Raw genomic sequence first — 24924 nt, forward strand, 5'->3', positions numbered from 1 at the left:
GATCCAAGGGCTAGGGAACTTCTGCTATGAGGGTAGGCTGAAGCTGGGGTTGTTCAGCCTAGAGAAGACAGGAGTCTGGAAGGACCTTAGAGTTGCTTTTCTGCACCTGAAAGGATCCTAAAGGAAGGCTGAAGAGGGACTTTTCATAAGGATGTCTAGAGATAGGACAAAGATGAATGGTTTGAAGCTGAGAGAGAGTAGGTTTAGTCTGAGCTTAGGAAGAAGCTTTTCAGTACAAGGGTGATGGGACTCTGGAATAGGTTTCTCAGGGAGGTTGTGGATGCTTTCTCTCTGAGGGTGTTTAAGGCCAGGATGGATGAGGCCTTGAGGAGCCAAGTCTAGCTGAGAGGCAACCCTGCCCATGGCAAGGTTGGAGTAGATGATGTCTAAGGTCCATTTCAACCTAAGTCTTTCTGTGATGATGCTCGTGTGTTTTCAGCACAAAATGATATAATTGATAAGGTGGGATAGCAAATACTGAAACAAAGTAAACACAACTCCTAACTGCTTTGTGTTTGCCAGGTTCAGACAGTGCAATTTCCCTGGTTTTGCACCATCATTCTGCATTCAGAATCTAAATGGTTAATAGCCACAGCTCTGTGCAATCCATTAACTCTTACTTAGTGCAGTTCTGAACACATCTGATAGGTCAGGAGTCCACCACCTTGGCCTAAACTGCTGAGCAAAACAGAAACCTGCAGAGCTCAAAGGATGCCATGCGGTGTGAGTGTGAATTTAGGAATCCCTCTCTTACAAGAGATCCATGAACTGACCCTGAAAGCATTCATAGTGTGAACAGCTCCTGTTTGCCTAATATGATGTGGGTGCTGCCATATTTCATAGAATTATTAACTTTTTAAGACAAAATCTCCAATCATATTGTAGCAGTGGGTTAAGAAACCCACAATAATAACAACAGCACAGTGAGTTATGCTTTCATTTGACACGATCATTGCCTTCTTATCAAACCCAGGATATAAAATTGTATATACATCAAATATAGATCCCCTCTTAGAGTTATTTATTTGCCATCCTCTGCAGAGTTCTACTACTCTGAAATGCCCAAGTGGAGGTCATTCAATACAAATATTCTATTCTGATTTGGAAGCAGCAACAGAAGGTGACACGTTCTAGCAGGACAGCCCTGATGCCATTACTTACAGCACTTGGAACATGCCTGCTGTGCTAGTTTGAAGCAAGCTGGAATGTTTTGGTACAAGAACTAGATAACGGGCAGTGGAATTAAAAACATGGTGTCAACTTCTCTCACAGTCACGCTGAGAACTCTGGGAAGAAGAAAGACTTATTCTCCATTTTGTCTTCTCACTCTTGCTTTTGCCTTAGACCTGGTCACATCTCATTAACCCTGCTCCTACTAACCCTGCTCCCTAACCTCTTGGCTGCACCTCTTTTCTTCCTGAGAACTGGGGTAAGGTTGAGAGGGCCGGGGGGAGGTGTTGGGGTGGTTTGAGAGCCCCTCCTGGGGACTCAGGTTTCTGGGAGGGGAGTTGTGCTTTTATATTGTTTATCCTTTTGTATATTTCTGTATATAACTGTATATAACTGTATATATTGTAAATAGCTGCTTGTAAATTCTGCTAGCTGTAAATAAATTGCTTCATCTATATTCCCAGGGTCCGTCTGAGTTAGCTGGGGCAAATACAAAGTGTGGGAGGGGCGGGGTAACCCCCAAACCATCACACCTGCCCCCAGGTTTGCTCCAGCACTTCTGCTGGGGCTATCCTTGTCACCAGTGAAGCAGAACAAGATGAGCACATGCTCCTCAACACTCTAATTCACTGTCCAGTATCTACAGTTAAGCCACTGATGAATGGGTGTTTGTGAAAGCCTCACTTTGTATCAGCTCTGCTGCTGAAGAGGGAATTCAGCAGCAGCAGGCTGAATCTTGACCAAAAGCCTGAATGCCAGAAAGTCACAAATGTTTTCTGCAGGAAGTCTCCTTTGTTGGATGAGAGATTTTTTATTTTCTCCCTAATTCTAAAGTCTGGTCTCACATCCTTCTGCCTGTCTGTGCAGCACTGCTCTTCTGCACTGTGTTAGCAGCTGGTAGAAAACAGTCAGAATGCTACTTGGAATCAATTCCTGTAGTATCAATTGATGAAAAGTCCAGCTACTGCCTGTTCCCTGCATGATACCAACCTGCCTTTGAAGCTCTAATTAGTTAACAATTACATATAAAAGCACAAATAGGATGCCAGCCCATGGATTTGCAGAAACACAGTGCTCTGTGGAACCTAAAACTAAACTGCAAGACTGTGCTAAGCTATCTGTATTCCAAGCTCTTTATCAGGAAATAAACTGGAAATTTATCATTTGCATGATCTTTTTTTAGCATAAAGATGTAGAAAGCAAGAAAAAAATCCTGATGGAGAGTTATTATGAGCACATTTCTGCAAAGCACAACATTTAGAGCCGTTTAGATTCGTTTTAATTGCTTGTTGTATTTAATTGTACCCTCAAAAAAACCCAAAACCCAAACCAAAACAGGATGCACACAATAAACTCTGCAACATTTAATTTGCAGCAAATAACAAAACTCAGCCTATAATCAGCATTTCCCTTTTCCCAAAGAAAATGTGACACTGAACTTAATTGTACAGTTGTACAAATTGGTTTAAAGTAATCTGGTCAACTGGGCAAGTTAATGATATTTAATTTGACCAGGCTATGCATTGCTGTGAGCAGTTGTGGTCAGAACAAGTGTTTGTGTAACATAAAGGCGGTGCTAACACCTTCCACTCTCAGCTGGCTGCTGTCATCCTCTCTCTAAGATAAACCAAAGATGACAGTGTAAGAAGTGTTATGTGCACAAGGTAATTCAGCAGGAATTTACCCTTTTCAATCTGTTCTGCACTCCAGTTAACCCCCTTTATTATCTTTTTGCTGTGAGTAACATGTTAAGTATGGACTAAATTCAGTTACTGTGCTGAGTAACGCTACCGGTGCAGTTGCCCCACTTACTTTAATGGCATTAAACATGGCTCAAGCCCAGTGTGAACTACAGGTTATCTGATACAGGGAAAAGAGCAGAATCTGGGCATGTGTTTTAGAGTTTTCAATCATATCCAAGCACTTAATGTGGCAGAGTTGCCCCATCAGTGTACATATCAGAACGTACAGAAATGATTACATGACAAAGTAGCAGCCACCTCTAGCACCTGAGGCCAAACACTACTGCATCTTTGTCCAGTCAGGGCAATCCATTATTTTCATGTCTTGTGAAAAAAGAAGCTACTTTTCCATGCAGAAAGCCAGCAGCTCCCTGTATGCAGCTCTGATTCCAGTGATAGGGTGTACCAAGTGACTAGCTGTCAGACTGGGGAGAGAACTGTGTAGATGGCATCATTCATACAGAAAATATATAAACCAAGTGTACTCCCTGCTGAGAAGAGCTGCCACGAGCAGGGCCCTCACTGTCACTGCTAGTGGCAGCTCCAAATCTCAAATTGCAGTTTATCTCTGCATGTCAGCCAACACTTATCCCAGTCCAAAGAACATGGAAACCATTATATGATAGCCTGATGCTTTAGGATTGTCATTTCACTGTGGAGCTTTCACAAACAGATCACTCTGGGCAGCTTCTCTTTAATTGTTTCTTTTTATCTGTGTTAAACTGCCAAGAGTTTGCAGGTTAAAAGAGGATAAAAATTTACTGGAGCTACCAGAGGTTCCCACTAGTTCTGTAATAGGGTTTTGGGGTTTTTTTGCATATGGGTCCATAGAGCTTTTAGATTTGCAGATGTTTCAACAAGCAGGCCCAAAAGAAAACTCCCTGTTAGGCTGGAAACAGCAGGACATTCAATCTTTTCACCACAGTTGCCTTCTTTTTTTCAGTTCATTCCAAACTGTGCACTGCGTTTATCTCCCTTAAAATCACAATCTGTACAGCCAGAGACACACAGAAACATTAACAACTCTTGTGAACCAAAACTCAAAACGAGAATTATCCTTTTGCAGCTCTATAAAAATTCTGACAAATATGACCTCATCTCTTTCACAGCCCCTGGGTAGACTTTAGACACTCATGGAAGAATTCATTAGAAGCCATATGAGGAAGGAAGCTAAGCATGAGTGAAATGCAAAGCCACAGTGGGTTGGAAGTGCTCGAGAGCTCTCTCTGGATCAGGAAGGACACCTCTGCTCGCCAACCATTTGAAACTGTGTATAGAATTGAATGCCTCATTTCGATTTAGCTGCTGTGAACAGAAGCTTTATGAGTCCTTTGAGACAGGAGAATCTGTGCTCTCTCTTCAGCCCCCCACCTCCATGGCCTGGTCTGTTTGAGTATTGGTAGCTCTTGGTGGGGTGTCTCAGTCATGTTTACAAAAGGTGTTCTGTTATGTGTAAGAATTCACTCAGCCAGGAGATAACAGTGGTGAGATCTGGGGATGGGAAATGGCCAAATTATGCTGACAAGAAGTTATTTCTCAAAAAAGCCCATGATTGGTTTCCCTTATTGTTTCTATTCACTGTCCTACTGTGTTGTCCATGCCTATCCCTTAAATGCAGCTTTTTATTGCAGTGACTGAGTACCACCATCATGTTTCATCTGAAAAATCGTTTGTCAAACACAAATACATGGTGTTTTAATTCCAGATCTTGTCCCAGTTGTTCCATTCAGCAAAAAGGTTAAAAGATTGAAAATACAAACAAACAAAACCTCAAAATATTCTGGGAGAATCAATAACTTGTTCTGTTTGAACAAGGGCTGAGGGATTTCTAATCTGCAAGAAACAAATGGGATGCTGGTTTGTACTTGAGTTCAAAGAGCAAGCCAGTAAAATCTATCAAAACAAAAAGCAAAGTGCCTGTGGTGAAAGGGGAAAAGGAAAGATGCATAACATTACACAAATAGTTTCTTGTACTTGCTCTAGATCCCTTTAGATGGAAGCTGAGGCCTCTGATTTACCAGCTGAAACCAAAGACATTCTCCACTTTCTGACTGTTTCTCTCTCTGCTTTGCTTGCCTTCTTCCCACAGGTCAATGGGAAGGATTTATCTAAAGCCACGCACGAGCAGGCAGTGGAAGCATTCAAAACAGCCAAGGAACCCATTGTGGTGCAGGTCTTGAGAAGAACTCCACGCACCAAAGCCTTCAGCTCTCCTCACGACTGTCAGCTAGTTGATGTGGGCACCCAGACAGATATCACTTTTGAACACATCATGGCTCTGAGCAAGATGGGCTCACCTACTCCACCTGTCTCTGTGTTAGACCCATACCTCCTGCCTGAAGAGTAAGTAACAGTTTCTGAAGCCCTTGCAAATCCTCATATTCCTTCCTGATATGTCAGAAGTAGTTCACAAACTCACCTTTACTTGCTGGTGAACATTTGCTCCCAAACATAGCCAAGATTCATAGGCCACTGAGCCATAACTCAAAATATTTTCATTTTTCCTATGCATTAGCAAGCCATTACTCAAATGAGTAATGCCACAGAGCCACAACGTGGCCTCATAAAGCTCATTTTTTGCTGGCATTTGATGGATAAAGTTATTGCTTCTTGTAATTCCTCTCACTGCCTCTTTGGGTTGCTTATGTTTTAACTTTATTTTTTATGGCTGCCATAAATTGTGTAATGCTAAGAGCTGCTACATTCTGTTCCAGTGTATTAATTACTTTATTATAACCCTGCAGCGATGTTACTCCAATAAATTATTTTCTAGGACTAAAATTACTTACCAGTGCTGTCATGGATGTTTTAGAATCAAATTTTAATTATTGTTAATGGTAGTTTGATGCTTTTGTACTTACAAATACAAATGACAATTATCTCCTGGCACACACACACCACACCCTCGCCCGCTGTTCAAGAGGAAAACAGCTCCCCAAGGAACCCATGTGTATTGCCTGTCATCTTGCCATGCATCTCCACCAGGGAGAAGGTAATAGAAAGGATTCTGAGTGTTTCAGTTGCTGCATGTGACAGACCTTGATCTGGTCAATCGACAGCAGTACCTGAGTTTGAGATGACTCCGTGTGCAGCAAGAGGCAGTGCTGGTACGCACATGTCCAGGACGTGCAGTAGAGCTTGGGAAGGGAACTCACAGCCTGAGCTGTCACCATGAGTCTGCACACAAACCTGCCAAAGCAAGGCTCTCCAGACATCCCTGCCAGCACTCCTAGGAAATCACAGGATCACAGGACCACAGGATATTAGGGGTTGGAAGGGACCCAAGGAGATAACCGAGACCAACCCCCCTGCAGAGCAGGACAATCCTATCTAACACAGATCACAGAGGAACACATCCAGACAGGCCTTGAAAGGCTCCAGAGAAGGAGACTCCACAACCTCTCTGGGCAGCCTGTGCCAGTGCTCTGTGACCCTCACAGTAAAGAATTTCCCCCCTGTGTTGAGGCAGAACCTCTTTTGCTGCAATTTACACCCTTTGCTTCCTGTCCTATCCCAGGGAGCAGTGAGCAGAGCCTGTGCCCCCGCTCCTGGCCAGCCTTCAGGTACTTATAAACGTTTATCAAATCCCCTCTAAGTCTTCTTTTCTCCAAACTAAACAGATCCCTCAGCCTCTCCTCATCAGACATGCCCTCCAGTCCCCCAGTCATCCTTGTAGCCCCCCGCTGGACTCTCTCCAGCAGATCCCTGTCCCTCTTAAACTGGGGAGCCCAAAACTGAACACAGTATTCAAGATGATGTCTCAGCAGGGCAGAGTAGAGGGGGAGGAGAACCTCCCTTGATCTGCTGGACACACTCCTCCTAATACACCCCAGGATCCCATTGGCAGTCTTGGCCACAAGGGCACATTGCTGTGCCATGGGTAACCTGTTAGCCACCAGGAGCCCCAGGTCCCTCTCCACAGGATTGCTTTCCAGCAGATCACCTCCGGCCTGTACTGGGGTTTACTACAAACAGGCACTGATCCTGTAGTGCTTCTAAGTGGCTTTAACAGCACATTAACGTTCATGCATCCAGCCAGGAACTGGCCTTCTGTGTGCAGTGTCTGTTCCTGTCATGACTCTCAGTGCTGATTACTTGAGAGATGGTTCCATCAGATATTGCTGCGTGGCCACCTATTCCCAGCCCATTGAAAATTCAAGCACAGCTGCATAGTTCAGTGGAGATGTTTGAAGAAGGCTATAGCTTTGAGCTTGTTTGCAGTGAACTAGCAGCATGGCTTAGAGTACTCTATAGGGGATGCATTTATTCCTAGAGCACCTATACTGCTTACCCCCAAACCCATTTGCAAAAGAGGCTTTCAATAACCTGAAACTTCTCAACAGCAAAACCAAATCTGTTAGGAAAATGGTGACAGTCATTTCACAATGAATCATATAGGTTGCAACATGCCTGATTTAATACCAGCTCAGTCCTATCAAGGAGCCTTATATTGTCCCTTCATCATTAGACATAGATTCCATGCTGTGATCATCAGTGGCCTTACTCTGAGCTGTAGGTGTTGGTGTTCAGCACACACAAGGGCACTCACTCAGCTGCCACTCAGGATGTGCAAACAAACCAAGCCATTCGTAATGCTTCCTGTAACTCCTCCAAATCCCTGTGTATACCAACTTGGGTATCTGAGACAATTATAGAATCACAGAATGTTAGGAGTTGGAAGGGACCTCAAAAGATCATTGAATCTAATCCTCCTGCCAGAGTAGGAGTACCATGAGCAGGTCACACAGGAATGCATCTAGATGGGTTTTCCATGTTTCCAGAGACTCCACAGCCTCTCTGGGCAGCCTGTTCTAGGGCTATGTCACTCTTACAATGAAAATGTTTTTCCTGATGTTCACGTGGAGCCACTTACATTCCAGCTTGCACCCACTGCCCTTTGTCCTATCATTGGACATCACTGAGCAGAGCCTGGCTCTGTCTTTCCCACACCTGCCATTCACATCTTTATAAAGATGAATGAGGTCACCCCTCAGGCTCCTCTGCTCCAAGCTGAAGAGACTCAACTGCCTCAGCCTTTCTTCAGACAAGAGATGTTCCACCACTTTCATCATCTTCGTGACTCTTCACTGGACTCTTTCAAGCAGTTCCCTGAGGTTCTTCTTGAACTGAAGGGCCCAGAACTGGACACGATATTCTAGATGCAGCCTCACCAGGGCACAGTAGAGGGGGAGGAGAACCTCACACTCCTAATACACCCCATGATGCCATTGCCCTTTTTGGCCACAAGGGCACATTGCCGGCTCACGGGCATCTTTCTGTCCTCCAGAGACCCTTAGGTCCCTTTCCACTAAGCTGCATTCCAACAGGTCAGTCCCCAACCTATGCTCGTTCATGAGGTTGTTCTTCCCCAGATACAATACTCTACACTTGCTCTGTTGAACTTCATCAGCAGACATCTTACAAAGAAACATCTACCCAGCTAGCAGAATTAAAAGGAGTTTGCTTTCATTGCAGCAAAAAGTTCCAGCAAAGGAAAAAGTGATCAAAAGAGCATTACACTGCTTACACCTTCCAACATCGAGCTAGTGACGCAGAGTGCTCAGGCTGTCAAGAGCAGCATGTCAGTAGTGAATGACAATATGAAGAGTGGTGCATCTTTAAATGGCATTTAATGGTGATGTACAGCCTACTGCATTCCAATCAATCAACAGAATGCTGTTGATCCAAGCAGTTGGGTGGCAAATTATTTTTGCAATACTTAGCAATTTAATTTTTTTGTCTGTAAAGCAAAGTAAAACTGGCAGGCAGCGAGGCAGGAATGATTCTACTTTCAAGCAGAGTTCACAAGTACATAATGTAGGATTCCCTCTCATCTTGAACCCTGGCAAATACCTGCTCGCTTGGCTGTCGCCTGGCAGCCCTTAGCCTTCTTTACTGCTGTTCTCTCTGCATTTCCAACCCCACAAGTCATTAATAAATAAATACCAAGACTCTTTGTGAGTCTTTCATTCACTGTCAGATGCCAAATGTTTTAGATCATCCCTACAAGAGGTGTCAGTTTTAATACATTTACTGGTGTAAATGGTGTAGTGTATATAATTAAACACGTGCAGTAGCCTATTGCATTCACTGTGACTTGCTGTAAGCTTGGAATGGATTAAGTTGCTGACTGGAGTACTGAGTGCTGTCCTAAAACATACCTTTTTTTTTCCAGCCATCCATCAGTGCATGAATATTATGACCCAAATGACTACATGGGAGGAATTCATCAAGAAATGGACCGAGATGAGCTGGAATTAGAGGTACTTAGTCTTTAGTAACTATTTCATGTACTGGTGGTTTAACAAGTGCATGTCATGGTCTTTATGCTGTGTATAAACTGAAGAGACATTTCCAAGCAGATACTTTTTAATAACACTGCTCATTAGTTAGTTTGCAGGTTGTAAACCCTACTGATGCCTTTAGCAGTGTATTTAACTGTGTGCTGCAGACTGATGAGCCAGATCTTCTGATAATAAATTAACATAAATAATGAAGCCATTGATTCTGTTAATTAAGTTCCATATAACTGTGCTGATTTAGCTTTCTGAAAAGATGGAAGACTTTGCAAGTTTACTGAGTGGCAAGACTTGTTCCACAGCCACAGTAAAGATGTGTGAGTTTCCCTTAAATATTCCCCAGCTGAGAAACAGATGTTCTTGATCACAGGCTTTAGAATATTTTAACTTGACAAGACCAGAGCAGAGTATGTTTGCCACTGTACTAAGGCGTTCCTCCCTTTACTGAAAAGTTGCATGTGTGCGCACAGAGCATTATAGGTAAGAGAAGTTGAACCAGTCAGGAAGGTATGCAAGTCAAATTTCCTGCCAGATCTTTACAAATCTTAGTACTTGTATACCACATCAGAAGTTCATCTTCAGTTTTCCCATTCTCTATTCTGATAACCTGCTCTAAACCATTCTGAGTCCAGCATAGAAATCGTGCCCTTAGCTCTACAATATTTAAGCAGCAGTGACCCACTGAAGTGTCTTTAAGCGTTTGTAACAAATGAGGAAATTATCTCAATACTTCTAAACACTGTCAGCCATGTCTGACCCAGCTAATCCATTCCAGATTAGCACTGAGTAGCTCACTCTTAGCTTCCTTGATGTCTGATTTCTTAAATCCTGGTCCTGCTTATTTGTCAAAGCAAGCGATGCTGACCTGTTTGGAGCTCTGTTTGAATCAGCAGTAGATTTATCAACAGCTTCAATGGGAGCAGAGTTCAGTGGTTCTATGAGCACAAAGTTCTTGCCTTCTATAAAATTGTTTGCAGGATCAAGGACTAAAACCCCATAAAAAGTTTGCAAGCTGTTCTCAGATTCTGCAGATCTGGTAGCAATTCATCTCTGTATACACAGACAAATCAAAGGCGGGATAAAATCAAAGTGCCAGTAAAACAAATGCTGCTTAGCAGACTTCAAGGCCTTACTTTTCAAACAAGTGCCTTTTTTTTTTCCCCTCCTTAAAAAAAACCAAACACAATCCAGATTTTAGACCTAAGGGAAAATGTAGAACAAATCAGTATTTTTTTGCCAGTGTCTTTTCAAAAACCTAGCTTGTAGGAAATCTAATCTTGTGGGTAAATTATTTTGCTTCCATTAGAAGGTCAGCCAGTTGAGCCAAAACCAGTTCAAACACATGCACTTCAGTAGGCCAATGTTAATATGCCTTAAACTACAACATTAATAACTTTGACATTGATATAGTACTTGATGGCAAAAGGTGATCAGCTCCATAACGCAGGGAGATGAACATTAGAAAAGTCTCTGTAGCCTAATAGTATTCCTTAAAAACCACTAAAGATTCCTGTTCAAATTGTAGAGACTGTGATCAATGGTAAGGTCAAAGTGCTAACAGGGACTCAACTGGCTACTTGCTTTTTTGTTTGCCTTTTGATAGATACACTTTAAAAGACCACAAAGGCACAGTTTCATTGACTGCAGCGGGAATGTCTAAAGTAAGAAAGCCATCAAGTCAGCCTTCTGGCTTTCTATGTCCATAAAATGTGCTTTGAATTTAAATTGGGAGCTCCTCATCTAAACTTTTATGGTCTATAACTGACTGGTTAGTGATTTGTAACAAGTAAACAAGACTAAAATGGTGAAATAGTCAAGTTCACAACAAGCTTTAATGTAAATATCCACAGGAAGAAAGCCCAGACACCAAAATCGTGTTCTCAGTTTTATCTCCCAATGTTTCTCTTAGAATTGATGACTCAGAGGTAACTGCCACATCCTCCCTGCTACAAAAAATAAACACCGTGTCTTTTCTCTTGATGTTTACATGCCACAAAAAAAGAGGGGCTAAACCCTGAACTTCTCTTTTATTATAAATTAAAAGTACATTCACTCTTCACAGAGGCTCAGCCAGAAGTCATTGCAGGCTCCTAAAGAGAGAATAATGTCACTCCAGGACTCCCCAGCAGCGTTGTTCATTAATGTTTACTCAAACAAGTCTGTCCAGCTGTCAGACACACAGCCCAAGCCAGGGCTGCTGTCTCAGCGTGTTCATTTTCTGGCATCACAAAGGAGAACATTCTGCATCAAACAGGGCATTTGTTCTCTCCCATTTGACTTTCTGTCTTTACTCTTTCCTATACGCAGCTTGTGTGTAGGTCTTGTTTTCTTTCTGAGCTCAGCTGAATGGGCAGTTGAGACCAAGTACAGCTTGGAGATGAAAAACTACATGAAGTGGGTGCTAACTGCTCTGATACTCAGCCTTGGACAGCAGTTCAGGCCTTTTCACATCAAAAGGCTGAAGAAGGAAAATAGATTCATTCAAATAGCTTTTTGCCCTCCTAGCACACAGTTCACAGTGTTTCTGGTATTAAACCACAGCATCTGATCAGCAAAAAACTAATGCAGTGAGCACCAAAATCCGTGCTTCACAATCTGAACTTAATGCTTTATTGCTTTTAGGAAACCATAAATAAGAGCTGAGTAGCAGGGCTTCAAGCTCTGCCCTGCCTTGTACTTTGCTACTTTGACTGAAAGTTTTCCCTCTCCAATGATCTATTTGCAAGAAAGGGAATGAGTCTGGATACAACTATCTGATGGTGGGAATCAATGGACTCCATCACAGGCTCGCTGCAATCTTTATTCCATCCTAGTTATAAAGCATCTGAAAGCATCTTTTATATGAATATATTTCTTCCCAAGGAGGACTCCTGCTCTGCAGGGAGTTACATTGATCAGGAGCTTCTCACGGCATTACTATGGCTCTGAATACAAAGGACCTCAGCCCCAGCAGTCCTGCTCAGGCAGTGACTGAACACGTTAGGGCTCCAAAAGCAGTCCCTTCTTGCAGCTCACAACTGTACTTCCTAAGACAAATATTTCTATTTTCTTTGCTTAGAAAAAAATCCAAAAGTGATAAAACATTTCAACTTGCTGACAAGCTAATGCTGAAGAGCTGTCCTCCTTTAGTTCTCTGGAGGACTTCAACCTTAATGTCTCTTACTGCATGAGAAAGGTCTGAAATGCAGATCATTGGTCATCTGCTTGAGAAAGAGCCTGGGCACCCTGCACATTTCCTTACTTAGGTATCCTAAACCTCTTTTCATCAGGGCAAGAAGCACCTTTCTTCAGCCTTCCCCAGCACCACTGATGATGCAGAATCAGAGGATCATTTAACTGGAAAAGACCTTTAAGATCATTGAGTCCAACTATTAACCTAACACTACCAAGTTCACTGCTAAACCATATCCCTCAACATCACAACTGGCCATCTTTTAAATAGTTCCAGGGATGAGAGTCCAACCATGTCCCCGGGCAGCCCATTCCAGGGCTTGGCAACTCATTCAGTGAAGCCATTTTTCCCTACCTGAAGTGAGTCCAGGCTCTTTGGCTCATTAGAAAATTATCACAACAGAGAAACTTCCAGGTAGATTTTTTTTTTTTCACTACTTTACTAGGACAAAGAATTTCAGCAAGAAACCCCTTCTCTGAGAAGTGGCAGGGTGGGGCTTTTGCTTTCCATCTATGTCAGAAGAGACATTATGTGAAAAAACAAATGTAAAGATCACTTTGCTTAGCTTCGAGACAGCAAGAACAAGATTTTTCCTCCTGCTGCTGTACAGAGGTCAGTTGCCAAAAGGTGGTGAGAAAACCTCACACAGTATAAAAGGAAATAGTTGGTAATATATATTCATTTCCCTCACATTCTTTTCTGGGTGAAAGCTATTAATAGAATAGCAAAAATACCTGCTGGCCAGGTATGTCAGAAGTTAGCAGGGGGAAAAACAGCCACTTTTAATACAGAGAGACAGAAGGGCAGAGTACTTCTTATGTAAGCTTTGGATGATGCGTTGTGAATGTTTGAACTGGGTTTTACCCATCATTGTCCTCTCAGTTCAGATTGCTGCTGCTCATTTCTGTCTTGTTAGAGAAAGGACTTGGACTTTCATAAATTTGCAGGCAGGTCATAATTTTAAATCAGCAGTGCAATAATTCAATAATCTCTTGCAAATGAAGGATCTTCTGAGCTTATAGAGGTTAATTTGCTATTATCACTTACTCCTAATTCATTATTATGAGTGGTTGCAGGTATAATGTCACAGAGCAGGTTCATTTCTTCTTGTCTTGCTACAAATGCCATACAAATCTCAGCAACTCACTCTTTGAGCCCTGCTTGGCTCTGCATTTGACATGGAGCCAATAACCTTTCAGAATGTTCTCTTGTGCAGTTTCTCCTTTGAAATAGCATTCAAATACTTCCCCTGAACATCTCTTAAAATGTCCCTTTTCCCTGATCTAAGGAAGCAGATTCTCATTATCTCTGGGTGTAAAAGTCAGATCATGTATGCAATTCTGACATTTCTCTTATTAATGCAGCCCTGACATTACCACACGTTGCTAACTGATTCCTGCAGATCTAGACTGGGTGTTGAATAACTTCCATGTCTCCCTTCTTCACTGTAGGTGGTTTAGGAGGGAAAGCTGAGGGAGCTGAGGCTCTTTAGCCTGGAGAAGACTGAGGAATCACCTCATTCATCTTTGTAAAGATGTGAAGGGCAGTGTTGGGAAGACAGAGCCAGGCTCTGCTCAGTGATGTCCAGTGACAGAACAAGGGGCAGTGGGTACAAGCTGGAGCAGAGGAGGTTCCACGTGAACATAAGAAAGATTTTTTTCACAATAGAGCCCTGGAGTAGTCTGCCCAGAGAGGCTGTGGAGTCTCCTTCTCTGGAGACTGGATGCATTCCTGTGTGACCTGCTCTAGATAATCCTGCACCAGCAGGGGCTTGGACTGGATGATCATCGGAGGGCCCCTCCGACCCCTGACATTCTGTGATTCTGTGGCTGATAGGTTTCAGATTTTGCAGAGCTCATTACAGTGCTATCTGAGCCAGAGGCTCCATGTTTAGTGCTCACTAAACACTTCCATCTCAAGACCATAGAGTCTACCTATCTAGCATGGTCTCCAGAAACAGTGCAGCTGCTGCTGTACAGCAGGAACACAGAATGCATGAATTCCTACCTTCAAAATTCTCTAGGCCCATATTAATTCAGAGTGTTTAATTACTGCCTGGTACAATTACACAAGCTACCCTAATACCTGTGCTTGCAGGTGCCAGTTTTCTGTTTTCCCCTTTCATGTACCTGTGCATTATACAGCCTTGCCTCTGAATATGGAAAAGAACCTTTGCTTTGAAGATTCTGGTGTTGATTCTTCAACTCCAACTGGAATTGCACACTTTCATCTCTCAAAAATTTCAAAACTTTTATGATTATATTAAAGCTTCATTGATGCAAAGACCCATAGAAAGCAGCTGCTTCGATCCAAGTTCACAAAATTATCATACTTGGGTAGCATCAAACCCACTTCCTTTATTCCTTTCAAGGACTTAGAGGGATTGTACCCAAGGGTGAGTCTATCAACTAATTACTCATAAAAATTCAAGTTCCAAAACACCTGTCTAAAAAATGTATTTGCTTTAGCTTTTTGCTGCTTTGAGTGTTTTCAAACATTATCTCTCTGTTTTCCTTTTAATCAGATGATTTCTTACCTCCCAATAGTTCACAGGACATCTTAGATGGTATATTCTAAATATAAAGCCATACTTAAGTTTTAATTTTAATGATAGTCTTTTTAGTTGCAGATAGTTGGGGGAAAAATCCTATTGTTATTCAAAACATGTAGCAAATAAGAATGAAACAAGTAGCTTGATCCTTCACAGAATGACAGGGTGGTGGGGGATGGAAAGGACCTCTGGAGATCACCCAGTCCAACCCCTCAGCTAAAAGTAGGGTCACCCACAGCAGCTTGCCCAGGATCACTTCCAAATGGGTTTAGAATCTCTCCAGAGAAGGAAACTTCACAATCTCTTTGAGCAGTCTCCTCCAAGGCTCCAGCACCCTCATGGTCAGATAGAACTTCCTGGGTTGCAGTTTGTGACCACTGCCCCTTGCTCCTTCATCTCCTTTCACTCCAAAAAGTACTGGCAAGTGTTTATGGTTGGGTAGGATCTATCCAAATAGGAACCAAAGTCACTGTGCTCTTCTGTTGGGTTTTGTGGGGTGCTTTTTACCATTCCAAAGCTATCTATCACTACCAATGTAACAAACAACAGAATGAGCTACAGCACTAGTTTCTTGACACTATTTTATTACCACGTTTTCAGCTCAACAAGCTACAGAGAAGCTTTCCTGAAGACATGAAACCTTTTTGTATGCAAGAAATATGGGAATAATTCTAAACCCAAATTCCTACCACATCCCAAATGCACACTGTGATTAAATGCAGAATAAATGCACTGACTAGACAGAGAACTGCTGGAAAGAAAGAGTTCAATAGAGGCTACAAGGATGTTTAAGAGACTGGAGTATCTCTCGCAGGAGGAAAGATTGAGAGACCTGTGACTGTTCAGTCTGGAGAAGAGAGGCTGAGAAGGGACCTTGTCACTGTCTACAAATATCTGAAGGGTGGCTGTCAGAGGGCTGGAGACAAATAGAATGCCCCACTGACAGGACAAGGAGGCAATTGATGTAAACTCAGTTACAGGAAATCTCATCTCAACATGAGGAAAAGCTCATAAGGATGATGAGGGTGATAGAGTTCTGGAGCAAGCTGTCCAGAGAGGTTGTGGAGTTTCCTTCCACAGAGATCTTCAAAGCCTGCCTGGATACCTTCCTGTGTGACTTGCCCCAGGTGGTCCTGCTTTGCAGGGAGGCTGGACTAGATGAACTCTAGAGGTCCCTTCCAACCCCGATCACTCTGATTCTGTGATTCTGTGACTGCAGTGGCATTCCCAAAGACAACCTGAGATCAGAATTGAATCCACCTTTCTTATCTTCTCTTCTGAAGAATTACCACTGCCTCTCTAGAAAGTCCCTAAAAGCTTTAGAAATCTAAAAAAGAAATCACTATTAAAGCATTGTGTTAAATCCTTTAAGTAACAAAAGAGGAAGGAGAAGAAGAGCAGCACTTCACCATGGATACTATTGACTGAAAGCATTTAAATACCATCTGAAATGTCACTGACATTTACAGCTACGTTTCTTTTCCCTAAAAGAAAAACCAAAAACACCACAGAAATTACACATGTTGACAAGTAAATAACATGAGATTGCTGATCTTGGCAGCTGTCATCTAGACATGCCAATAAATTATTCATATCAGCTTGGTTTATTGTCTTGCCCCTTACAAATGGCACAGCACAGGTCAAAACAGAGAGACATTCAGAAATAACGAGTCCTGTTATCAGGACTTTTCCACTGGAACAGACAGACACAGGAATAACTGGCAGCTCAGGGTCTGTCCTGGGACTGGGATAGCCTTCTGATTCTGCATGGGCTGTGCCTTCTCTCTAAACCTGTGCAGTCTCTGCCTGGTCCACTCTATCCCTTCGCAGCAGTGAGGCTCAAGCTACCTCCTCCATTCTGCCTGGTCTTAGCTGCAGAGGACTGCAACCTTTCAAAGTCTCAGTCGCTGCCAGGTGCTCTCCTAAGAAAGAGTTGCTGTTACACCTCTGCCTATGAAGAAGCAGCCTTCCTCCCTGTGGCAGCCTCCTTAGGACTGACACAGCAATTGCAGTATCTGGCTAAGCACATTAGGCTCCCCGGTGTCTTTAGGCTCCAGAAGCAAGCACAGAAAGACGCTGCATGGATGGTCCCACAGACCACACACCAGCGACCCACAGCTTGTGGGTCTCCCTGGGGATTTTACAACCCTTTCTACCAACCAATACATAAAAGAGCAGCAGCAAATGTAGGTAAAGAATCACCCACATGAAGTCTTTGTGGTAAAAAAAAAGCACAGAGGAACATAGATATTTTTTTAGCAGATTAAAAAAAAGCACCAAAGAGCACCAGAATGATAAACTATGACCTGCTAAACCCAAACCCTTGCAAGATATCAAAGTGTTTATTATATTTCTATTACCAATACCAAATGCTGACAATGTATTGATCTTAAGTCACACTTTTGAGAAACTTATTACACCACTTCATGAAAATTCCTCAAGTTAGTGGAATACAGTATTATATTTTGCTCTGAAAAGCCAGAAAATTTCCCTGCTGATAAGGAAATATATATCAGCTGTGGCAAATATTGAAATCACACTTTATAAGTATTTGAGTATTTGAAGTCTCACCACTACATGAAATATAGGTAATTTTTCTTCTTGAAGATCAATAAAAGGTCTGTTTTCAAAATGACTTCTTATTGATTGAAGGGTCAGAAATGCCCCAGCTATTGATTGTCTCCATATAATCACATTTTGCTCAGTAAGTTAACCTTCTCTACAAGTGAAATGAAAAGAGATCCACTCTATCACTTAAGCAAAATATTTTCATTGTATTTGAAAAATTGCTTCCATAAGTCACCAGGGTCTTACTGACACCATTTTCTTCTTTCCTCCCTCCCTTCCCCCCCCTCAGGAAGTGGATTTACATAGAGTGAACAGCCAGGACAAGCTTGGCCTTACTGTATGCTACAGAACAGATGATGAAGATGACATGGGTATTTATGTGAGTGAGGTAAGATTGAGCTGATTTCCATAAGACACAATTTGTCTTTTAAACTGCAGTGTTGGGCATTTAAGACATTTATCTTCTGTTTGTACTGTATTTGATGAACAACCAGAATGGAGTAATTGAAGAAATCAAATTGGTTTTCTTTTTCTCCAAACTAAGTGAAATCCTGCATCCACTGATGTCAGACTTCATTACATTAACATTTAGTGTTCATTTCTCCCCTACTAGTCTCAGCACTCGACTTCAGGGGATGTTTTCAAAGTATTTTTAATATATTGCCCCCTGAATTTTTATTCTCAATTACTCCAGAAACAATATACATTAAAAAAAAAAAAACCCTCTACACAATTTTATTTGCAAAGATTTGGGGCTCATTTGCCCCTTTTCATCAAATAAATAGCCTTTAGTGCTGAACTCAGCACTGGTGAGGCCACATCTTCAGTACTGTGTCCAGTTCTGGGCTCCTCAATTCAAGAGAGATGTTGAGATACTAGAACGTGTCCAGAGAAGGGCAATGAAGCTGGTGAGGGGTCTGGAATGCAGCCCTGTGAGGAGAGGCTGAGGGAGTGGAGGTGTGCAGCCTGCAGAAGAGGAAGCTCAGGGGTGCCCTCATTGCTGTCTACAACTACCTGAAGGGAGGATGTAGCCAGGTGGGGTCAGTCTCTTCTCCCAGGCAACCAGCAACAGAACAACGGGACACAGACTCAAATTGTGCTGGGGAAGAATAGGCTGGATGTTAGGAGGAAGTTCTTCACAGAGAGAGTGATTGGCATTGGAATGGGCTGCTCAGGAGGTGGTGGAGTCACCGTCCCTGGGGGTGTTCAAGAGGAGACTGGATGAGGCACTTAGTGCCATGGTCTAGTTGAGTGGCTAGCGCTGAGTGCTAGGTTGGACTGGATGATGTTGGAGGTCTCTTCCAACCTGGTTGATTCTATGATTCTATTTTATACATTTTATCAGGCAGATGCATTTCAAATGAGTAGCAGCACTTTGAGGAAAGAAATTCACAGCTATATCTAAAATCTTCCATTAAAGTGCATCATTTAGGCCATCATCCTTTGTGTGCAAAAACTGGTTCTAATCAGAGCACTGTGAGGTAAAGCAAAATGTTACCTGATACCAAGCAAACATGACAAACCTGCATTCTCTGAAGACACAGGAAGATATGCTTTGGTTTTGACCTGATCATTTCAACTTGCATTTCACTTTGCCTGACATAAGCAAGAAAAGGTTCTGTAATCACTGAACATAGCAACCGCAGACATAGCAGCAATGGCAGACAGACTGGCTTATGTACCAGTCACCCTACCGATACAAGGTTTACAACATGAAGTAAATTCTGAGCTCTCAAATCTCCAAAGTACTCAAAGATCTCTCCTTTTGTAGATTGATCCCAACAGTATTGCAGCAAAAGACGGTCGGCTGCGAGAAGGGGATCGCATTATCCAGGTAGGTGTGCAGGGAGTTTCAAGTCTGCTAGCACAGTCACCTGCTGCAGTGTCTTTGGCACAGTATCGTTGTTACAAACCATGCCCTCCAGACTCATATTCATGTGCTTCCTCTTAACGTTCTGGGGATGTTTCCTCAGTTAGATTTTGACAATCCTGGACATGCCAAGTCTCATATTGGCTCTACTCTGCAGGCTGAGCTTTTTGTCAGCAGTTGCCATCTATTTCCAGCACATATTCTGAAACACTCCCACTTTTAGGCCTTCCTTCTACCAGAGAAATTCTCCATTTTGGCCCAAGAATCACACTGGGCAGCTCTGCCTGTTCACATGGATGCTAATTCTGTTCAGCAGGCTGAACACTCACTACTGTGGGTCAGTCTCCAAAGTGCAGCAATCCTATGCCATAGAGGCTCTGCCAGAAGTGGTCTGTCTTCTGAACAGACCATATCACAAGTAGAGCTCCACAGCCTCACCTGTCCTATAATTGGATGTCCTTGTTCCTTTCCACCCACCAGACCTGATAGTCTGATTCTGCCCCTGCTCACCTCTCCTTCTCCAATCCCCATCCTCATACCAGGGCTCAGCATATCATCTGCAGAGGTGCAAACAGGCTCACATGTCCAAACCAACTTGTCCAATGCTTACCAGAACAGCATGGCTGTAGGTGTGAGCATGGACTCTGTCTGACCTATGCTGCACTGGCATCTATTAAGCCTAGCAGTTCTCTAGAGCTCATCTCAGCAGAATTGAAGTGTCTCCATGATGAGATTTCCTTGTGTTACTCTTTTCTTTAAAGATCAATGGCATAGAGGTACAGAACCGAGAGGAAGCTGTGGCACTTCTCACCAGCGAGGACAGCAAGAACATCTCCTTACTTGTTGCAAGACCAGAAATTCAGGTACTGTAGCAACAACAAAAACCCTCTCTTGAGGCCTAACTAAAAGAGTAGCTGTTTTGTAAAAAGCAGTTAGCACCTTTTGAAGCATTTTAACCTATCTACATCTACCAAATCCACCTAAAACCATATTCTGCATTTGACTGGACATACATATACAGCTTAGAGCAATGTAGTTCAGCAGTCACAGGACTCCTCCATATATATTTTATATTGAAGTTCAATTTATAAGACATCCAGGGATTTATATATGCTGCAATGCTATTACAAACATCAGTGCAAGGTATTATGGATGGTTTCAAGGCACAGCTTTGGAGAACATACTGAACTCTAATTCCTATAGTTATTGATTATTCATTCATTAAAACATCTATTATTTAGCCCCTTATACATCATCTCTTAATATAGTTAAATATTGTCGAGAAGCACCCTCAGCTGTGATACCAGGTTGAAGCAGATCCCTTTGTAGAGCAGGGATTAGCACAACAAAGATATTGAACAAACAGCCATGAGCACTATTGTTTGATGTCTCTGCTCCTCCTGCTGTGAGAGCAGCCCTTGCCAGTGCACCTGCAGACACAAGACCAGGCTCAGGACTGGCCTGTTATCCAGGAGGTTTCTAATCTTTCCCTTGGGGGTAATTGAGGCTGGGAGTAAAAAGTCCTACAGACCCCTAGCCAGCGTTTTTCTCTCCAGCCTTTGATGCTGCCTCACAAAGGGTTGCGTTCAGGTATTGGGCTCTGGGGTGGTTTTATACATCCTGATCGAGTAGCACACAAACTGAAACAGTCCCAACTCTAGGAAGCATTTCCATGGATGAAACAACTGGCTTTGTTTCATATATAAAGGGCTGTTGAAGATAAAACTGTGCTGCTGGAGATGGAGGTGGCTGGGTGGGGGGAAGCAGGACAGTTAGTACCCACAGCTAGCACAAGGAGATGTGTGCTCCTTCCCAGGCCACTCAGCACTCTCACAGGAAGGAATCTCCTAGGATTTCCCAATCATCCTTCACAAACAAAGAACATAATTTATGTCAGTCTTCATTCTTTTGACAACATTGGCTTGGTTTTTCCCTCCCTTTTCCCATAGCTGGATGAAGGATGGATGGATGATGACAGAAATGATTTTCTGGATGACTTGCACATGGACATGTTAGAGGAACAGCACCACCAGGCAATGCAATTTACTGCCAGCATGCTTCAGCAGGTACTGCCGTTGTGTTGTGCAGGAGTGTCAGAGCTTCACAGTGCACTCGATATTCCAATATTGGGCTTGACTGAGTACATTTGGTGTCTCAGATGAGATTGAGGCACAAAGACTTTGTGTAAAATCAAGATATTACATCACTATCCAGGAACTTCATCTTGAGGACCAGAATGTTTTAAATTGTTACTGTTTTTTTACTTCACCCTTTACCACAAAATAATCACAGCTCTTAGAAATACACACTTCTGGCTAAGGTAGCTCAGAAATACAAGCTAGGTGTGTGGTCGGTAGAGTGGACAGAGAGCTAACTCCAATTTCCAATTTGATTTGCATGCCCAGATTGAAAACAGCTTGCCTCTCAAAATCTTAAAATCCAAATGAAGCACTCAGCAAATGACTGAAATAAGGTCTGTCATGGGGAGAAAGACAAAGAAGCTTTTACATAGCAGTGTTTATGCAGGGTCATAGATTTGGGTCTGTATTTCCCATGGCTCTACCATGATTCACACTCATACACAGTCAGAAATAGCTTTTCACGTTTTGTCTTTTGTCTAGAGTTTTCTAGAAGTCTGCATCCTCTGTGGCATCAAGAGATATATTCTCACTTTGAAACTGCAGTAGAACTGGATAATTTGGTGCACTACTCCTCAGTGGAAGAAGAAACACTTTGAATGTGTGACTTCTACTGTAGTTGATAGATAACTGGAAAGTAGACTTCATGTTCTTCTGAAAAGGACATCCACAGCAGGGTGTGGATTTGGTCTCCATTTCTACAAAGTCTCAATGATCTTCTTTCCATACAAGTAAAAGATAAAGATGTGGAAAATCTAACAATTGGCAGATTAAGAAAACTATTAAAGAATAAACACCCTGAAATATTCTATGTCCTTACAATAATTTGCTGTCCTTTTGTTTTTGCTGTTAGAAGAAGCATGAGGAGGATGGAGGGACCACAGATACAGCCACTATTTTGTCAAACCAGCACGAGAAGGACAGTGGCGTGGGGCGCACAGATGACAGCACTCGCAATGATGAGAGCTCGGAGCAGGAGAACAACGCTGATGATCACACCACCTCCTCCAACACTTTGGGGAGCCAGAAGAAGCTGACCTACAGTCATGACACCCTGGGAAGTGGCGACATGCAGTTCAGCAACGAGTCCTTTATCTCAGCCGACTGCACAGATGTCGACTTTCTGGGCATCCCGGTAGATGAATGCGAGCGGTTCCGAGAACTGCTGGAACTGAAGTGCCAGGTGAAATCTGCCAATCCCTACAGCCTGTATTACCATAACAGCACACTGGACATGAGCAAAAGCGACCAAGAAAGCGTTGACAGAGAGCTGGAGATGCTGAACGAAGAGCTGCGCAACATCGAGCTGGAGTGCCTGAACATCGTGAGAGCTCATAAAATGCAGCAGCTGAAGGATCAGTACCGGGAGCCCTGGATGCTGCACAACAGTGGGTTCCGAAACTACAACACGAGCATCGATGTGCGCAGACACGAGCTCTCGGACATCACAGAGCTGCCCGAGAAGTCAGACAAGGACAGCTCCAGTGCCTACAACACAGGCGAGAGCTGCCGGAGCACGCCGCTGACACTAGAGATCTCTCCTGACAATTCTCTGCGCAGAACTGCAGAAGGCGTTAGCTGTCAGGGTAACGAGGGGGCCGTGGCGTATAATGTCTCCCAAAAGAATTTATTTGCTAGCTCAGAAAGTCACGAATCCAGCACGGCTAAATGCCATGCCTCTGCTAAAGATCCCGACCTTGGCAAGCAGCTGGAAAGCAAGGAAAGGAAAGCCAGTGATGGAAGCAAAAGCCCTACTCACGGTCAAAAACCTTCTGGCTCCTATGTCTCCCCATACCATCACTCTCCATACAAGCACGCTCATATTCCTGCCCACGCACAGCACTATCAGAGCTACATGCAGCTGATCCAGCAGAAGTCGGCGGTGGAGTACGCACAGAGCCAAATGAGTCTGGTGAGCATGTGCAAAGACTTTAACTCAGGCCAGAGTGAACCCAGGATGGAGTGGAAAGTGAAGGTGAGAAGCGATGGGACCCGCTACATTACCAAGAGGCCAGTCAGGGACAGGCTGCTAAGAGAACGAGCCATAAAGATTAAGGAGGAGCGCAGCGGAATGACTACCGACGACGACGCCATCAGTGAGATGAAGATGGGTCGTTACTGGAGCAAGGAGGAGCGCAAGCAACATCTAGTGAAAGCCAAGGAGCAGAGGAGGAGGCGCGAGTTTATGATGCAGAGCAGGTTAGATTGCTTAAAGGAACAGCAAGGTGCAGAAGAAAAGAAAGAGATGAATATTATTGAACTGAGCCACAAAAAAATGATGAAGAAGAGAAATAAAAAAATCTTTGACAATTGGATGACAATCCAAGAACTGCTAACCCATGGAACGAAGTCACCGGACGGCACGCGGGTGTACAATTCCTTCCTGTCAGTGACTACTGTGTAATCACCATTGCTAAATTATGTACATAAACCACTACCATTGGGGTAGGAATCAATGCCTCGTTCAATGTGGCAAGAGTTTTGTAAATAAGATACAGCCCTCGAGTTTATGGTTCAAATACTGAACTCTACAACTGTGGGTGCCAGGATCTCCATGCTGAAGTGGAGAGGCAGCTTGCCCATCTCCTTCAAAGGCAATATTAGCAGTGCTTTTTGGAATACTGATTGTACCTTTTTTTTTAACTTGTTACCTTTTACACAAAGTGTTGAAATATCACAAATGTATTAACCATACTTACACAGGTAATTTGCTTAAACTATATTCATTTTGAAAGGTACCTATGCTTCTCTTTACCTAAAAAAAGATGCAAAACCCCTCACGAGAACAACTGCACCTATGTATTTTTGTGAAACCATATTTTGTGCTATTATTTTGCTGTTGTTCACTTCTACACAGAGTGCTGGTTATCAATATTTAGCTCAAGGTTTAAACTCAGAATTAGAGTCATTCTCTTGTAAGATTTAACATTTATCAGGCAGCAGTTTTTAGAGTTATGCTCAACATTTTAAACATTTTTTTTCTTTGTAAGGTTTCTGAAGAAAGCATATAGGTTTCATCTGAAAAGCCTGAAGCAAAGTACACTATATTGCAGCTTTAAAGGATTTTAAAGCATGTTTGCAAATGTTGCAACCTATTGGACAATGTGCATGTACAGCTGATTTGTTTCTATAAGACAGTTTGTGGAATTGGAAAAGCCCATGGTAGTAACTGTTTGCTTTATAGATTTGAATGTATTGAATTATAAAGGCAGTTTCATGAAATCATCATTAGCTATGAACGTTAACAAGTAAAATGAAGTAAAATAAATTATTGTTTTATATTTCAAACTATTCTAACTTCTTTTTACTCCCTTCTGTGGCCTGTAGAAATTGCACCCAAACATCAAGAGGAGAAAATTTACATCCTTTAAGATGTTGAAATAAAACTCTTGGCCAAGAAATTTTCTCACACCT

General features: G+C 42.8%; 1 protein-coding gene and 1 long non-coding RNA gene across 4 annotated transcripts in view; one reads left to right on the forward strand and one right to left on the reverse strand.

The window, feature by feature from the left end:
• PDZRN3 (PDZ domain containing ring finger 3) overlaps positions 1 to 24911 on the forward strand; it is a 159694-nt gene extending 134783 nt beyond the window's left edge. For both annotated transcript variants that reach the window (XM_064156190.1, XM_064156189.1), the window contains 7 exons: positions 5002 to 5255; positions 9088 to 9175; positions 17792 to 17890; positions 19274 to 19336; positions 20134 to 20235; positions 21322 to 21438; positions 22364 to 24911. In XM_064156190.1, coding sequence (XP_064012260.1) covers positions 5002 to 5255; positions 9088 to 9175; positions 17792 to 17890; positions 19274 to 19336; positions 20134 to 20235; positions 21322 to 21438; positions 22364 to 23914 — 2274 coding nt within the window. In that variant the 3' untranslated portion in view covers positions 23915 to 24911. The remainder of the gene's footprint in view (positions 1 to 5001; positions 5256 to 9087; positions 9176 to 17791; positions 17891 to 19273; positions 19337 to 20133; positions 20236 to 21321; positions 21439 to 22363) is intronic.
• The window catches only part of LOC135182292 (uncharacterized), a 109495-nt gene that overhangs the window by 19552 nt on the left and 65019 nt on the right, over positions 1 to 24924 (reverse strand). The window lies entirely within an intron of this gene.

This window comes from Pogoniulus pusillus, chromosome 16 (assembly GCF_015220805.1).
Source record: "Pogoniulus pusillus isolate bPogPus1 chromosome 16, bPogPus1.pri, whole genome shotgun sequence".
Taxonomy (NCBI): Eukaryota; Metazoa; Chordata; class Aves; order Piciformes; family Lybiidae; genus Pogoniulus; species Pogoniulus pusillus.